Source organism: Eucyclogobius newberryi, unplaced genomic scaffold, assembly GCF_026437365.1.
Source record: "Eucyclogobius newberryi isolate DKJ021-1_F unplaced genomic scaffold, fEucNew1.0.hap1 SCAF_19, whole genome shotgun sequence".
Taxonomy (NCBI): Eukaryota; Metazoa; Chordata; class Actinopteri; order Gobiiformes; family Gobiidae; genus Eucyclogobius; species Eucyclogobius newberryi.
Window position 1 is genome coordinate 30,664,266 of NW_027315823.1, and position 18,619 is coordinate 30,682,884.

At 41.4% G+C, this 18,619-nt stretch overlaps 1 protein-coding gene across 1 annotated transcript; it reads right to left on the reverse strand.

The window, feature by feature from the left end:
• Positions 1–2,890: 2,890 nt before the first annotated feature.
• Positions 2,891–18,407, reverse strand: LOC140365993 (charged multivesicular body protein 4b-like). The gene is made up of 5 exons (XM_072452625.1): positions 18,089–18,407; positions 9,572–9,749; positions 6,495–6,609; positions 5,621–5,744; positions 2,891–5,070 (listed from the first exon to the last, which is right to left on the reverse strand). The coding sequence occupies exons 1-5, from the start codon at positions 18,267–18,269 to the stop codon at positions 5,012–5,014; spliced, it is 657 nt and encodes a 218-aa protein (XP_072308726.1). The 5' UTR covers positions 18,270–18,407; the 3' UTR covers positions 2,891–5,011.
• Positions 18,408–18,619: the final 212 nt, after the last annotated feature.

Sequence of the window (18,619 nt, forward strand, 5' to 3'; positions counted from 1 at the left end):
TGTAAACATAGCATTCAGAGCCAAATATCTGCATGTTGGATAGGTTAGGTGTTTTTCCTGTAAAAATACGGTAAGGTGTCTGCTCTAGCCGCTTACTGTAGCACCTGTTGCGGATTTGGGCTGCTGTTTGTACAGCATATGTCCATAATTGCTTTGGGAGGTTACTCTCCAATAGCATGCATCGTGACATCTCAAATAAGGTTCTCCACCCTCTTTCGGCAGTCCCATTCTGATGAGGTGAGTAGGGTGCACTCTTCTCGTGCCTTATCCCATTACTCCTAAGTAGACATTGAAACTCTTGTCCGGTAAACTCTGTGCCGTTATCTGACCTTATGCACTTTACCTTTCCATATGGGGCTACATCCGCTATGAATTTTTCTGTAGCTTTTGTCGTGTCACTTTTTGTTTTAATGAAGTATGGAAATATCATCCCACTGCAATCATCAGTAAATGCTATTGCATATCTGTACCCATCTTTATCTGCTGGTTCTATAGGACCGCATAGGTCTGTGTGTACAAGCTCTAACACAGCTGTGGCTTTAGAGTCTGCCTGTCGGTTTCTGCTTTGTGTGAATTTGCCCTGTGTGCATATTTCACATTTTTGGTTGGATTTGTCATGTTTCCCTTTTATAGACATTCCTTCAACCACCTTTTCTAATTTTGCAACATCATCAAAATTGCAATGACCAAGTATCCTATGCCACGTTTGAATGTCATGACACCCATATACTTCATCAACATTTTCATCTTCTACTGTGCTAAGGTAATACAGCCTACCATACACGTCCATTTTGAATTCGGTACCATCCTTGTGGACCAGCCAGTCATTACCGTCCTTAAAGTGGACCTCAGCTCCGTTGGCCGTCGCTGCTTTAACTGAAAAGATGTCCTGTGGAAACGATGGGATGTAGAGTGCCTGTTTGAGAATCGTTTTCACTCTTCGTCCCTCGCTGTCCAACAAGTAGATTTCAGCATCTCCCCTCATTTTCGCCATCCCGCTCACCTTGGATCCGTCGGCAAGCTCGATCATGTGGTCCTCAGGTCTGAAGCTCTTGTCAACTGTTTTGAACTTTGTGGCGTTGTTGATCATGTGTGTTGTGGCGCCGCAGTCGACCATGAGACCTTTCTTGTTTCCTCTTTGTGTAGGGCAGTCACTCATCTTGAAGAAACAAAAAGATGTAGGCTCTGCCTCCGTCTCTCCATCAACTTTCTTCACATGGTCACGGCCTCGTCCTCGATATTGTCCCCTTCCGCGCTGTGTTGTGTCCCATTTTCGTTCCTCTTTTCTCAACTGGTATCCGTCCGGACATGTCCTGGCCATGTGTCCCTTTTTACCGCACGTGTAACATTCAACATCAGCCAGGACCATTTTCTTTCCTCTTCCTCTTCCTCGTGACCTTGTTGCCCAACTAGTCTTCATCACGTTGTCTTCATCAGCATTCACGTCACTCTTCCCATATTTTTCAGTACTCTCATAACTTCGCAGTTTCGTTTTAAACTCGCTGAACGTTACAGTGTCATTTGTCTGGGTGATGTGCACGACGAATGGCTTGTATGAATCAGGTAGCCCTTTAACTACCATCGCTATCTGAAGCCCATCACTAATGTGCTCTTCTGCTCTTCTCAATGACGTGAATATAGTCTCTGCTCGAATAATATAGTCTGTTACCGTTTCATTGCTGGTCTTATGAAGCGAGGAAAGTTCACAATATAAACTCACAACGCGAGGTTTGTCCTTTCCAGCGTAGTGTTCGCGGAGAATATTCAGCGCTTTTCTTCCGTCTCTTTTCGCGTCTCTCATTACCAATGACAAGCTCTTGTTGTCCAGACATTGCACTAGCTCTGCATATGCCTCGCCGTTCTTCGTCTCATCTTCCGCCCAAGCATCTTCGTCCTCCTCATCTATCTCCGGGTCTTCCGAGATAACTCCTCTGAGGCCGCGTAACTCCATATGCGCGAGGAACCTCGTTTCCCACAGCTCGTAACTTTTCTCTTCGCCGTCGAATAAAAGTCTGAACCACTTTTGGCCTACTTGACTGGGGCCCATAACCTGTTACGTTAGACATTCTGCAGCAGTCTATCGTTTTGTAGTCACCAATGTGGTTCGGGGGAAAAAATACAGACAACCGTCGTCTCTTTGGTCTGAGGGAAAAAGCAACACTACTGACCATTTATTGCGCATGCTCATTACAACACAACACATTCACTGATCACGCAGGTAACACATGGCTTTGCTCCATCTGCAAGTATGCTCAACAGTGGAAATTAAATTTTCCAAGCTAAACCTAACAATGTTTTATTTCCTAGTCCACTTGTAACTTCAAGCCCAAAGCACCGTAACACACACCAAAATCTACCATCGTTTGAAGATTTTGACGGATCGTACAAAAGCTTAGATGATTTGTATTTCTAAGCCTGATTTATTAAAGTTTCAACTCCAAAAAATGAAGCAAAATTTGCAATTTTGAGAAAATTTTCAACCAAATCTGGTTTACTCAAATATTTGATATGAAATACAAAATTACCTCAGTATTGTTTGTCCGAAAAAATTAAGCAAGAGATTTAACCTGGCTTTATCCATTTTTCAAACGAATGTGAACCATTTTACACATATAATGCTTTATTTATAACTGAAAATATTATGAGGAAAAAATGAGTTTTCTTTAAAAACTTACATTTAAGCAAACTACAAACTGTTTTCTCTAGATTTAGGATTTTTTTCCTTTTTCATTTGCAGTGTTTGGTCGTAACACATTGTCCTCTGCAAATAACCAAGTATCTTGTATAAAAAGGTTGAACATGGTTGAACGTTCTGCAGTGCATCATGGGACACAAACCTAAAAGCAAAATATGTTTTTCATCAAATCACACCAAAGACGAGAAGAAGATTGTAGCACAAGTTCTGTTTATTTTCTCACAAACCAGCATAATATATGTGTGTAAATCCTATTTGTCTTGATGCTACAGTCAGAAGATTCAAAGTAAAAAGGTGGATTGAACTAAATGTTGAACCAAGGTCGCAGTGTCCAAAAGGCTGAAAACGTCACTCACTCAGAATCTCACACAACCTCCAACAAACTCCTCTGTTATAACTCTTACGCCGCAATATATTTGGTAACAGACATTTGTAGTTCTTCCGCATGAAGGGAAACAATAATACACTAAAAGAGTCAATTTAGCCTAAACGCAAGACCCAAACAGGAATAACTTGAGATTACTGCGCGAGGGAGGGCATCTGATGTTAAATGGTTGTCATTTTACCAGGCAAATCGCTGGTACAAGAAGATCGTTTAATTGTTGCATATAAATCTTAAATAAAATTGAATCGAAAATGTTTGAATGAATGAATTTACTGTAATAAAGCCTGAATCTTTCTTAATAAACTGTTAAAGCAGCTAAATCGTTCACATTTACCACTAGAGGGAGCCATTGTAACCTCTTTGGGGAAGCGAACAAGAGCAGAACGACATGTACTATTCAAACTACTTTTACTGCCCTTTACTGTACAGTGTGAGCCAAAGAAGACAATTCCCACATAGAAGCGCTTTAAGAAATAATTTTGGGGTTGCATAAATGATAAAACACGATAAATCAAACTCAATAACTTTTCTCTGGAACACGCTGACAGTTTAGTTCACGGTTGGGTCGATGCTCGTGTCGGTTTCTCCAAACGGCTCGGATGTTTTACCCCCGTCCCACGTTGAAAAATGCACACGAACGCTGCAGCACATTTGTGAATTTAGCGTAAACGTTTGAGCGCTTTGATTCGACGTTACATTTAAGTGTACACGGTCAGTCGCCATCATAAAAAGCACCAGATTTGCGCACTTGACTTTAACCGTTTTGAAATGTGAAAAACAGAACTAGTTCATTTACCCAATTTTTTTCATGTAATAAAGTGAAATGTACAGAAATTGCAAAGAGAGTTCTCTGGATGTAGTTATAAAGCATTTTATACGAGCAGGAAAAGTCTCGTTAGCATGCTAATGCTTGTTAGCGTGACCCATGCTAGCGCTCAGAGAGAGAAAAATGCTTATAGAATATTTAGCATATTCAGAATGCAGTAGGTAAGTGAACGATGCACGTGGAGCTGCTGTAAAGAGTTTAAAATGAAATCATCCTTTTTTTTCTCTTTTCAAAACTGTAAAAATCTGGTACAGCGTCTTTAATCACCAATGAGGCGTTAGCTAGCTAAATTTAGGTTTCGAGAAGGCCGACAACAACAAACAATGACAACATTTGACTTGTTAGCTCTAATAAATGGTGTTTAAGAGTCGACTAAGATTCTATTATTGGCGACATCAAAAACACGACATTCCAAGGAGAAAAAAAAAAGCACCACGACGTAAACGGTTTATAACGAGCGCTCGATGACCTGAACAGCGCGAGAATTACGCAACTTTACCGGGCCAAACGTGGCTCCGCTTTAAAGGCGCACAATGTCACTTTAGTGTTTTCCAAGGTATTTCTGAGCACTAAAACCACTGTAATCGAATAAATGCAAGAGAGAGACGTTTAATGCCGTACAGTGGAACATTCCGGGCAATAACACACGGCTCTTTTGCTTTCGTTACCAAATATATTGAAATCGGAGAAGTTATACAAAGTTTCTGCTGTAACACGACACCTCTCAAACCACGTCACGTTTTTTTTTTTTGTAGAAGACACGCAGGAAGCAGAAAATGGCTCGCCGCAATCACGCTCTTCTCCCCCGCATTCTTTACACTTCGCTCGGTTAAATTGAACTTCTCATCCTTACGGGGCGAAGCGTCAGGAGTATGCACATAAGTCGCGTGGCAATAGTATATATTTGTTTCCTTTTTGGATGGAGAAACGGGAGCAGCAGCAGCAGCAGCAGTGAGATTGGTGGAGGAGATGTGGGGATGAGTCTTTGCAGAGGGTAAAAAGGACGTAGGTGCATACTCCGGTCTCGGCTGGTTCCTCCTCGAGCGCTTTCTCCAGCGGCGGAGTCCACTTTCCAGAGATTTTTGAAGGCGGAGAAGGCGGGGTTTTAGTTCGCCCAGGCCGCCAGCTCTGCCATCTCGTCGTCCTCGTCCTCCTTTTTCTTGGCTGCGGAGGAGACGGGGAAATGCTTAGAGAACGAGTGTGTAAGACGTGGCCTCCATTCCTTTTCCCACATTTAATGTACGGTTCCTTGGTGGTTGCTCATGCGCGTGTAAGGCCTTTTCTAGCATTTATATATGGCGTATAATACCGTATAAGTGCTCCCAAACTGTTTTACTTCATAATTTAAATCACCGAAAGCTTTAAGATAAACAACATTTACAAATAAAGTTTATAATTATTATTTTTGTGACACTTTTTTCATTAATGATGCCACTATCTTAGCTAGAAAACATCTTTTGATGCGTGTGCTTTCTAGTCTCAATAAACTAAAGAGAGATTTCATGATGAAGACACAACAAATTAAATACTGACTAAGAAAATACAATGTCTCAGTGTAAAATAGATGTAATCGTTTGTCTAGTCGACTACGTAACTAATCGTTGAGGGAACAAGTTGGCTTTAAAAATCTCATATGGGACCATCCCTTAATTGACTCTGCACATGTGTGTCCTCTGTCCCATATGCAGAGGGTCCCTGGAGGCGGGCGTGGTACCTGGGTTTGAAGGCAGTGAGGTCGAGGGCACACTGGGCAGAGGGTCCATGGCTCCCTCCACGTTCAGCATCTTCTCATCCAGTTCTTCCTGCTCCAGCTCCTCCAGTTCAGCCAATAATTCATCCTGAAACAGATGCAAGAGTGACACTTTTCTGTACTGAAAAACAACGTAACAACTGTAATCACAAACAACGCTGACAATTCAAATAAGAGAACACGCAAAACTGCAGGAAGTGAAAAGGTATAAATGTGTTGCTTTGGTTTTCACATACACGACTCTTTTTGTCACCAGCCCTTGGTTATTCTGTTCCTTATGTTAAAGACACTAAGCACATTAGCATCACTGTCAAAGTGGCTCTCATCACTTGTGAAGGTCAAGTAAAGTACTTGGTTTTAGTCCTGGTTTTAGTCCTGGTTTTAGTCCTGGTTTTGGTCCTGGTTTTGGTCCTGGTTTTGGTCCTGGTTTTGGTCCTGGTTTTGGTCCTGGTTTTGTCCTGGTTTTGTCCTGGTTTTGTCCTGGTTTTGTCCTGGTTTTGTCCTGGTTTTGTCCTGGTTTTGTCCTGGTTTTGTCCTGGTTTTGTCCTGGTTTTGTCCTGGTTTAGACCTGGTTTAGACCTGGTTTAGACCTGGTTTAGACCTGGTTTTGTCCTGGTTTTGTCCTGGTTTAGACCTGGTTTTGTCCTGGTTTAAACCTGGTTTAAACCTGGTTCAGACCTGGTTCAGACCTGGTTCAGACCTGGTTCAGACCTGGTTTAGACCTGGTTTTGTCCTGGTTTTGTCCTGGTTTAAACCTGGTTTAAACCTGGTTCAGACCTGGTTCAGACCTGGTTCAGACCTGGTTCAGACCTGGTTCAGACCTGGTTTCGAGCCTCACCTCGTCCATGTCCATGCCGAAGCCTGCAGGAGTGGAGATGGCTGTGGAGATCTCGTTTGCCAGTTCCTGTTGTTCTGCGATGTCGTCCATCAAGTCGTGAACATCGTCTACGTTCCTGTCAAACACAAGAGCATTTTTAGTCCAAATAAAAGGTTTGATGTGGCTCGTTATTATCTAATGACAGTGAGATCAGAGGAGGAGAGACTGAGTGTGAGATCAGAGGAGGAGAGACTGAGTGTGAGATCAGGAGGAGAGACTGAGTGTGAGATCAGGAGGAGAGACTGAGTGTGAGATCAGAGGAGGAGAGACTGAGTGTGAGATCAGAGGAGGAGAGACTGAGTGTGAGATCAGAGGAGGAGAGACTGAGTGTGAGATCAGGAGGAGAGACTGAGTGTGAGATCAGGAGGAGAGACTGAGTGTGAGATCAGGAGGAGAGACTGAGTGTGAGATCAGAGGAGGAGAGACTGAGTGTGAGATCAGGAGGAGAGACTGAGTGTGAGATCAGAGGAGGAGAGACTGAGTGTGAGATCAGGAGGAGAGACTGAGTGTGAGATCAGGAGGAGAGACTGAGTGTGAGATCAGAGGAGGAGAGACTGAGTGTGAGATCAGAGGAGGAGAGACTGAGTGTGAGATCAGAGGAGGAGAGACTGAGTGTGAGATCAGGAGGAGAGACTGAGTGTGAGATCAGAGGAGGAGAGACTGAGTGTGAGATCAGAGGAGGAGAGACTGAGTGTGTGATCAGAGGAGAAGAGACTGAGTGTGTGACCAGAGGAGGAGAGACTGAGTGTGAGATCAGAGGAGGAGAGACTGAGTGTGAGATCAGAGGAGGAGAGACTGAGTGTGAGATCAGAGGAGGAGAGACTGAGTGTGTGACCAGAGGAGGAGAGACTGAGTGTGAGATCAGGAGGAGAGACTGAGTGTGAGATCAGAGGAGGAGAGACTGAGTGTGAGATCAGAGGAGGAGAGACTGAGTGTGTGACCAGAGGAGGAGAGACTGAGTGTGAGATCAGAGGAGGAGAGACTGAGTGTGAGATCAGGAGGAGAGACTGAGTGTGAGATCAGGAGGAGAGACTGAGTGTGAGATCAGAGGAGGAGAGACTGAGTGTGAGATCAGAGGAGGAGAGACTGAGTGTGTGATCAGAGGAGGAGAGACTGAGTGTGTGATCAGAGGAGGAGAGACTGAGTGTGTGATCAGAGGAGGAGAGACTGAGTGTGAGATCAGAGGAGGAGAGACTGAGTGTGAGATCAGAGGAGGAGAGACTGAGTGTGAGATCAGAGGAGGAGAGACTGAGTGTGAGATCAGAGGAGGAGAGACTGAGTGTGTGATCAGAGGAGGAGAGACTGAGTGTGTGATCAGAGGAGGAGAGACTGAGTGTGAGATCAGAGGAGGAGAGACTGAGTGTGAGATCAGAGGAGGAGAGACTGAGTGTGTGATCAGAGGAGGAGAGACTGAGTGTGAGATCAGAGGAGGAGAGACTGAGTGTGAGATCAGAGGAGGAGAGACTGAGTGTGAGATCAGAGGAGGAGAGACTGAGTGCGAGATCAGGAGGAGAGACTGAGTGTGAGATCAGGAGGAGAGACTGAGTGTGAGATCAGAGGAGGAGAGACTGAGTGTGTGATCAGAGGAGGAGAGACTGAGTGTGAGATCAGGAGGAGAGACTGAGTGTGAGATCAGAGGAGGAGAGACTGAGTGTGTGATCAGAGGAGGAGAGACTGAGTGTGAGATCAGGAGGAGAGACTGAGTGTGAGATCAGAGGAGGAGAGACTGAGTGTGAGATCAGAGGAGGAGAGACTGAGTGTGTGACCAGAGGAGGAGAGACTGAGTGTGAGATCAGAGGAGGAGAGACTGAGTGTGTGATCAGAGGAGGAGAGACTGAGTGTGAGATCAGAGGAGGAGAGACTGAGTGTGTGACCAGAGGAGGAGAGACTGAGTGTGAGATCAGAGGAGGAGAGACTGAGTGTGAGATCAGAGGAGGAGAGACTGAGTGTGTGATCAGAGGAGGAGAGACTGAGTGTGTGATCAGAGGAGGAGAGACTGAGTGTGTGACCAGAGGAGGAGAGACTGAGTGTGAGATCAGGAGGAGAGACTGAGTGTGAGATCAGAGGAGGAGAGACTGAGTGTGAGATCAGAGGAGGAGAGACTGAGTGTGAGATCAGGAGGAGAGACTGAGTGTGAGATCAGAGGAGGAGAGACTGAGTGTGAGATCAGAGGAGGAGAGACTGAGTGTGTGATCAGAGGAGGAGAGACTGAGTGTGAGATCAGAGGAGGAGAGACTGAGTGTGTGATCAGAGGAGGAGAGACGTACAAGGTTTACACACTGAACAAGTAATTGTATTGAGGCTTTGACCCAAATGTGGTGGATGATGCGCCAGAATAAACACTCAGGATTAATCATCAGGGCTAATGCTAATGCTAACAGCTAACCATGGGTTTTAGAATGATGAGAATATAGGGCCATTAAAACATAAACAGTATATCTCTTGAATGAGGAAAAAGTACCCAAAAGGTTACAAATAAAGGAGTGTCTACAGAAACTGCTGCGCTATTTGACCGCGCCGCGGCTCTGCAGCCACGGCCTATAAATAACAGGAATCTGAAACCCATGAATAGAAAAAAATACAAAGGACTGGCTCCAGAATTCTAAACTCTTTCTGGACGAGCCGAGATGCTAATGATCAATTGCATCAACATCAAACGTCGCATCTTTCATTAAGAGTGTTTTTCTTCTATTAAGAGTGTTTTTTGAACTAAAATATCTTATCTTATCTGCTTATTATAAATGTATATGCAAATCCAAATGAAAATATCTCACAACACCTCTTTTTTGTTAAAATAAAGGGTTAAATTATAAGAAAATCATGTTCCTTGTACATAAACTGTCAATTTTAAATGGAATTGTGTATTGATGACATTTTTTTGTGCAAAATTTAGAGCCATTGAGTGGCCTTGCTGTATAGACTTTAAAATATTGGCAAAGATTAGTCGCAAGACAAATATCAGTATCGGCTGGAAAAAAACAACAGTATTTCCTTAGTCATACAGTAGTATACATAGAGTCAGTAGAAATATCTCTTACATGCTGTTGTGAGCCTGCTTGAGCGCCTTGGCAGCGTAGCCCATGTTCTTTAGCACCTCTGTGTTGGTGTTGGCGTTCTCTAGCGCCTCCCTCTGGAACTCGATGGTGGAGAGCGTCCCGTCGATCTGCTCCAGCTGTTTCTCTAAGCGCTTTTTCCTCTTGAGGGCCATGAGAGCCGCTGGGAGCACAAATTGGGACGGTTAGTCGCGTTTAGTGACCGACTCTTTTCAGCCGAGCAAAAGAGCAATTATTTATGAAACTCTAAAAGACCCTAATGCTCAAAAGGTGCACGTTTGTCTCAGAGTTTAGCGACATACTGTGGGATTCCAGCCAAATTAATCACATTATCACACGATAGGGCTCTCGACCTTTAGTCGTTAAGATTGATTAATTGGTCGATTGTGTCTTCGCCAACAAGTTTGTATAAGTCGACCAATTATTTCAGGGGAACCAAGGTCATATAGAGACGGGACAGCGAGACTCTGCATCAACCAATCAGCTTCCTTCTTATTCACAGCATAAAACCCCTTTGTGGCGTCTTACAGCAGGGGCAGTGCAGACAGGAAGTTCTGAATCCAACCTCTCTTTGATCAAAGGGTAATTAAGCAAAATAAACGTCTGTTTTTGACTTTTTTTTTTATCAAATTATTTGAAACACAAATCACAACAGCAGAGGCAGGTAGTGAGTTCCATTTGATACATAAACAAGTTCAAATAAACTTATGGTATGATATCATTACAAAATTCATTTCACAGAACAATATTTAAGATAGTGGAGCGAAGAGCAGAAATGATACACCCCTTTCCCTTTTAAATAAAGATATAAAAGTGCTAAATATATGTATTTCCTCATGTATTCTTTACTGCAATGGCACACAGGATCCTGGTTTATGTACTTCCTCCTGTTTTTAGCTGACTTGTTGGATATTGCGGTCATTGTTCTACTTATTTGTAATATATGGTCATAATAGAGAGCATTTAAGTCTTTATTCGGCCAATAAATGACAAGCAGGTGGCAGACCTTTCACCAGAAAAGTTACATAGTGCACCTTTAACTAATAAACCAAACTAAATAATAAGGTTGTAGTGTAAACGCCTGGTCGACCTGGCTGCCTTGTGCAGCGATGAATCATCTAAAAGGGATATGGCATTAGGTAAAACTCAGATCAAACCAAACGGTTTGACCAATTCACAATTCACAATTCATTCAGATGTCTGGCTAACTGACTCATGTCAAGGGATGTCACAATATTCATTTTAGAGTCACAATTATGAGGAGAAATATCACGATTTTACGATTATTGACGATTATCAGCAAAAAGAAAGGAAACATTTATATTGTCTCTTTTCATGTTTAAACTTGCAAACATTCCTGTGAGTGGAACATTTGGTTTTATAACAATTAACTTCCCTGCCCTTTAACACAGCATATTCATTTAGAAATAAAATATGATTGCCACAAATTGATTAAATAATATAAATGTATGCTTAAATTCTGCTCAAGGTATAATGTTTTTGATGAGGAAACAATGTTGGAACAGGGGTAAAAGAGAAAAAAGTACATTTAGCAGAATGTGTGTGAAAAATCAGGTACAGATCAGAACTTATGAGGACTGATTAAAATACTGGAAGTGCCAAGAAGCTGATAAAATCACATCTAACAGCAAAATATAAACATGTCCCAACTCCAGGCACTAGGGGTCAGTAGTTCAGAGCAGTATTCAATAGTGAGATTTAGTTTCTCAGTGAGGTAAAGGTAAATGCTAACATGCCTGAGGGTGTTGTTGGCATGTTTGCTATGCACTCCGCTTCAAGTCACCCTGGAGACTTTAAAACTGGTTTGAATGAAAGTATGGTTACTCAAGTTTAAACTAGAATGGCTTCTCTGCGTCTGTGCTTTGGGGTTTAGTAGAGCTGTAGACACACCCTGAAGAGTAGTGGTGGGAGACAACAAAATCTATAATATCACAATTGTTGCTGTGCAATTGAGCATATTGTTTATTTTTTATGGTTAGGTAAGTATTGAAAAGGCTACAAAAAGAGCTGGTTGAAAATGAAAAAACAAGTGTGTGACGGGGTTTGCCAACAAACTCAGGCTTAGTCAGCGATTTTGTTTTTGGTGCTTTAATAGTGTTCTCCCACAGTGAAAAACCAAGTGCAAAAAGGTGCTTTTTCCAATATTTACAGTGAAAAAACATGTATAGGTTTCGCATAAACTTCCCCTTTAAATCTCTTCAACCACACGCATTTCAATACGGCAGGTTCTAAACTGCAGGCCGCCGCATACAGCATTTCTTCGCTCCACGTGTGTCTTGGCGTTTTGCCGTGTCTAGATTTATTTCCTCATTAGGCTCATTTCTCCATGAATATAAGAAGTAGACTCATATTCATTAGGCTCTGAGAAATGAGCCTAATGAGGAACTGAACCTCGACACAGCGAAACGCAAAGACACACACTATTGGCACAAGGGGTGTGTTCAAAATATTGACAGGGCAATATATCGTCACGGACTGTGGCTGACTCATGCTGGTGAGCACGCGTCCCTGTTTCAGATAGTGCAGATATTTTTCATTATTTGTATTGTTATTGGCCTTTTAACATGCTCTTGTGCCTTTACTTTAGAATCTCATGTTTTAGAACTAAATCTGAAATGACTTCATGTCACTCTGGCTTTTCCCATTCCAAGTATTGACTGTGGACGCCATCTACTGGCAGCAGGGGGGAAAGCATAACGTTTGTCCAGTTAACAGAATTACATTTTCTTTAACCATTGTGACACTATTCATTTTTATGGCTTTATTTGACAAGATAGCTGTAGCGTGAAGGGGGAGAGAGGGGTATAGACATTCGCCAAATGCTCGGGGGTTGGAATCGATACGATGGCAAGGACTGCACCATCAGCAAGCATTACTAAGATCTAGTAGCGTTCAACATGATCAGGTTGAACGCTAGTGAATTGTCGTTTTTAAAAGTCATCAAAATTCCAAAATGGCTGAGGTTCACGGGTCTCCGCTAAAGTTGTGGAACAGGGCGAGGACGCGGTGCCACTGCGTCACATTCACACAGACAGAAAAGAGCTGACCCTGGGTTTGTTTCAATGGACACTCTCCAGCTAAAGGTGACAAGTGTGGAGCCTGGTTTAGAACACGACAAAGTTGGTTGTTGTCGTTTGTTTGTGTGGTAATGATTCATGGCAGTTTGTTCATTACCACACTGCATTCTGTGGCAATACACCGGAAATGACATTATAGCGTGCCTGTTGTTCTGAAGGTATGCAACATTTAAATATAGAGTATATCGTTTACAGTGAAAAATGCTACACACAATGCTGATGCAAATAAAATTAAAATAAAGTCACATAAGGGTGATATTTCTGCGTGTTTGTGATTCTTTTCACCGGCATTAACATTTGTCTGAAAACTAAACCTCAACTAATATGTTTAAAGGCCATATGACAGGTTCTCAGGTTTTTCTAATTGTTTCTAGTTTTAATTTTTCTAGTTGCAGTTTGTGATGGAAATTTTACAATTAAAGGCTGAAAATTACAGGAAGTAATGGCGAGTTGTACAACACCATCCCTCTGTGATCTCATCAATGTAGATGTATGTTTTGTATATTGCTGGCATTTTACACCTTGCCTGGGACTACAGTTAAAAACCTACAGCTAATATTTAACATATATATAATTAACACCTTTTTATGACAGTTTCAACAATCATTTAACAAATAAACGAGTTTCCAGGTGTAATTATTTGTCAAATCATAACTAGTGTATGATTTAAATGGACTTTGGCCCTGGTTTAGGCAAGGCAAGTTTATTTGTAGAGCACATTTCATACACAAGGCAATTCAAAGTGCTTCACACAACAGGAAAAATGCATTCAAATCACAAAAAAATTACAGAAACAGAAATACAATAAAATTAACTAAATTAAAAATTATCAATCCAACAGATTTTCTAAACTAATAAAATCACAAACAAAAGAGAAGTGTGCAAAGAAAAAATCCTTTTAGTCATATGCGCAGCTAAACAAAACTGTTTTTAGCTTAGATTTGAACATTGTCAGAGTAGAAGCCTGTCTCACATCTTCAGGGAGAATGTTCCAGATTTTAGCTGCATAAAACTGAAACGCAGATTCCCCATGTTTTGTCCTGACTCTGGCACCAGCAGGAGGCCGGTCCCTGAGGTCCTCAGAACATGGTTTACCATGTAACAGTTGTGTAATTACCGCTGCCTTTGTCATATTTGCTTTGTCAAACCAGGAACTAACATTATAAACATCACCAACATTTCCAAATAGGAGAAAAACAAACAGGCAAAAGTTTAAAAATAATGACATTCCCTTTATTTAACTGAAAAGTCTAGTCTAATGTGTCATATGGACTTTAAAGTATTGACACAATATTGTCAATTAGGATACTAAAAAAAAAGGTTGGTTGTGGCTTAGACTTGGAAACCTGAGAATAAACAAGTCTATGAAACTTAACTTATTCATTTTTATAATCACAAAAGAGACTTTCTGTTCGCTCCGACTGTCCAATTAGAACTGTGACATTACAATGGCGCTGTTAGCTTGTATTCCCTCTGAGAAGCTAAGGTTAGCGTGCGTTTACGTTGCTATGATACAAAGGGAAGTCTAGGGAGCAAGGCGTGTCCATTATGTACCGCACTACAGCTTAACACGTGTTTCTCTTTGCTTTTCTATCATAAACCAAGAGGCAGCGGTCGATATCGATACAGGGGCTGTTCATTGAAATATGGCCTTTGGAGTACAGACTCTTTATTTCTATTTTAAATAATTACTCGACATTATTACAAATTAGTGGTATCATTCAACGAAAAATATGGTCTAAGATTACTGATACTTTGTGGTGACATCATGCTATTTCTATAAGATAGTTACACAGTTGACTAAACTCAAAACAGATACGCTTTAGATCAAATAAATAATAATAAAATAAATAAAAGTGATAACAATTTAAAATAAAAAAGTGAATAGATGGACTAAAACAACACATTTCCAGGAGCCTGTGAACAATCCGAGCGTCCATGGTCCTGTTAAACTGTTCCATTTTCAACCAAACAAAGCTCAGATTAAAGTTAAACTCAGCTTCAGAGAGAGCAGCGCCTCCAGTTAGCCTCACACTTAGCTAATGTTGATGACGTCAAGTGTAACGGATTTAAAAACAATTGTATGGAAACAATTTAAAGTTATTCTAGAGAAGCAGAATAAATAAGGCAAAAATCAGAGGCTATGAGCTTGGAAGTTAAATACCTTTGTAGGTACTTTTAATGTACTTACAATTTCATCACATACCACAATATACGGAGATAAGGCAAGTGCTGAAACTGTGACAACACACATGGCATTATTTAAAGGGAGTGATACTGCACTCCTACTATGTAAATACAATCAGGATGTATAATCAGCACAGAATTGTGAATAGTGACTGAGCAGGAAGTTAACCAACCGTGTCTGTCATTTGATCCTCTGTTAAAAAAAAACTTTTATGGCGGCTGTCATGACGGCTTTGACATTTTTTATTTGAGATATTTATCAAGACATGTTATAGACAAAAGTTAAGTAGAAAAGAAAGGAACAATTACAGCAGCTTTATTCCTGTACAAGATTTCAAGTACTGCAATATATGGTTTCTGATATAGTACATGTATCTCAGCCAAAACCTTATTTCGATATATTGAAAAACGATATAATGTTCAAACCCAAAACATTTTTGTTGGACTGATTGGCAACTAAATACGTGCAATAGGGAATTATCTAATTTTGGCACTTAAACACCACTGTATTTGTATTGAAATGAGCAGCTGGGAACGAGGCTCATTAAAACTGTCTGCAGGTATGCTAAGGTTTATTAGCATAGCCTCAGTCTGGAGTGATTTCTGCAGGTCCACTGGTGCCTCCGGACCAAAGTCATACATTTCTGTAAAAAAGGAGTGTTTGGGGATGTTTTGTTGTTGGAACCCACCGCGCAGCAGACGGCTTAGCCCCCTTAGTCCTCAATAGGCAATAGCAACAAATGTGTGATGTCACTTCGAACCCATAAATATAATGTAAAACATTTAAATATTTATATCAGTGGGGTAGAAAAACAAAAGCCTTTCATTAGATTGTTTGCCCCTAAAATTAGGGGTTTTCTTTTCCCACTGTAGGAATCTTTCGTAGTTTCTGGTGTTTTGTTTATTTCCAGTCCCCATTTGATGCATGTTCACAGAGTAGGAACTAAGGACTGGGGGGCAAAACTCTGGGCACTTTTTAGCTCCTGCTCGGGGGCAGATACTTTCTTATGATACTTTTTTATGCACATTTTACTAAGTTAACTTTGTTGAGAAATATGTTTCATTCATTTCATTTCATGACATAAATGAACTATTTTATTCACAAGAGAAATAACTTTCTCTCCAAAAATAAAATTTGTAATAGCGAATATAATTTGTGACTTATTGTTAATTTAATTGTTTCATAGAACTTACGGTGCGCCACAGTTTTATGTACCTGGTTTTCAGTGCTCAAAAGGAGCAAGATGAAGAAAAAAAATCAAACTTGCATTATTGTTAGGTAGACCCACTTTCAGCTACTGTTAATGTGTGAACACAAGCAAGGGTGAGCGGGTGGTTCCTCTGGGAGATTATAGGGACAGGGAAAGGTTTACGGTGTACAAATAAGTTATCTGACTGGATATATACAATAAAAAGTTTGAAACTGAGTGAAACATATTTCCATCAAAAGGTTCTAGGTCTGAGAGATTCTGCCCCAATCACCAGAGTAACAGGCTCCACACGGCTCCTGCTCTGGACCAATCAGTCGTGAGCACAGTGACAGGTGACACACTCCAACTTAAACCTGAGGATCTCACTTATTTAAAATCATGTACTAACGATCTCAGTAAAACACTTTGATATTCACACATGTACATCTCATTTATGCATTAATCCTATTTAAAGAACGCATCATTATGATTTGATTATCTTCAATATCTCAAATGAAATAATTGAGATTTAATTTCAGTTTTGCTCTTCACCTCTGAACAGGGACAGAACTAACATGTTCCAGGTAATTTAGTTTGATTTTAATTTAATTAAGTAAAGGGACTAAAAAGTAGTTTTCAGGTGCAGGTGCATTGTTGACTTGTTGGTCACATGAACATTGGACATTTTACACAAATCAATCTACTTTAGAGCATATTTTAGCGGCCGGACTTTTCCCCCGTTCTACATTTAAACCAACAGAGCTTTCGCTTGACCGAAAGTGCCATGACGACGGAAGTCGTCTGTGGATAAAAGAGGAAAAGGGTGAATAGGCCCTTTTCACGATAGGCTCGTTGTTGCAACGTCAAACACTTCATTCATAAAAAATGAGAATGAGAACTTCTCAATTGTAAAAATTCCCCAAAAAGAATGGAACAGGAAGTGGAGCTCTGCATTTTTAGGGAACCGGAAGTATCTGGTCAGTTTGGTGAAACGGGCCTATTGGCAGAGCTGCAGCAGCTGCATCAGCAGTAGCTCTGGGTTTGACTGAAAGTTTACAGCTTCAAGAAACATGAGAACCTAAAGCTACTCAGGGTGCAATGGTTTGGTTTTGTCAACTCAGAAGTTACTCCACAATGACAAGTAGGTTCAACCAGATTCTAGCCACAGGCCCCTGGGAAGTGGCATCTTCTGGGTTTACGCTACCGCAAAATGAATACTTATTGTAAAAGCCTACTTATGGTTGGTTTGAGTAGGAGTTATATGTCCTGTGTGACAGCTTTATTTCCTACAAAAAATAAAACATAATTGTTCTTCTTCTTTGGTGTTTTATGGCGGTTTGTATCCAAGTGTTACATTACCGTCACCTACTGTAGTTTTATGTCCTGACTACAGGCTTCTTCTGTTGTAGTGGCTTTCCTCTTCTTTTTCTTTGGAGTTCCAAGGCAGCCAACATTCAAGTGTTACATTTCCACCACCTACTTTAATCTTTATACTTCTATTCTTGTTTCTTGGCCCAGTTTCTTCCACTGACACTAGTATTAGGTCATTAGTGACACTCTTTAAACCTGTCAAATGTGTCATCAGGACATGTGACGTTACACCACAGAATAGGTTCAAATATCTTAAAAGTAAAAGAGTTTCACCAAAACGTGGTTATGCTTGAGTAAAGCCCAGATTTGTTAAACACCAAAGAGCAAACTTCTTTGTTTTAATGATGTTTGTATTTTGCTAAAAGGCGAGTCACACGCGGGTTCCAACCTCAAGTACCCAATTATCGTGAGCCCGATCCTTTGAAACTAGATTTTTACCATGTCTTTACTAAATTGTACTATAATAGTGATCATTTCATCGTAATCCTGCCTTAAAGCTCGTGAATCAGGAAACGCCTCGTGTCTGGCAGCTTGACACTTGACTTCTTTAACTTCACATTAGCTTCGGGCTAACTCACTGCCTCATTCCAACCCACAAGAACCGACTTCAGACCTGCTCAAACCTCCCCGACACCGCCGACCAGGCCCGGACTCACCTCGTTTGTTTTTCGTGCCATATTTCTTCGCCGTCGTCAACTCTTGGTCGATCTTTTTCTCCAGAAACTCCTGCTTTTTCATCAACATGTCTTCAGTTTCCCTCAGCTTCTGGATCGCGTCTTGTGGCGTTGGCCCTTTCTCGCCCTTTCCCTTGCCAAATAGCTTAGCGACAAGCGACATGTTGCCGTTTAACGCGAACAACGGCGAATGTACCGGACCGTGAGCCGAGTGAACGACACGTGAAAAGCCTCAGAACGGGTTTCGGTCACGTCTTTTTGCGGTTAAGCCAACTCCGCGTCGCTGGAGCAGCTCGGGTCGCTGTTGTTTTTGTCTTTCTCTTCCGCGTTTTCCAGACGGGCCCCGTGATGTCATTACGTCAGCGCGTGCGCTTAGTTACGTAATAAAATGAGTCAGAAAAACCATCTCGAGGCCGGTTATTATCGCTTTGTCACTAAAAGTGTGGGATCTTTTGGGGGTTTTCCCTCTATCTTTCTCTCTCTCTCTCTCTCTGTCTATTTTTGTCTATTTTC

Coding starts and splice junctions, on each gene's coding strand:
- LOC140365993 (XM_072452625.1), bottom strand. CDS start 18,269: ATGTCGCTTGTCGCTAAGCTATTTGGCAAGGGAAAGGGCGAGAAAGGG. Junction 6,610..9,571: donor AAGCAGGCTCACAACAGCAT/GTAAGAGATATT, acceptor TGTGTTTGACAG/GAACGTAGACGATGTTCACG. Junction 5,745..6,494: donor TCGGCATGGACATGGACGAG/GTGAGGCTCGAA, acceptor CATCTGTTTCAG/GATGAATTATTGGCTGAACT.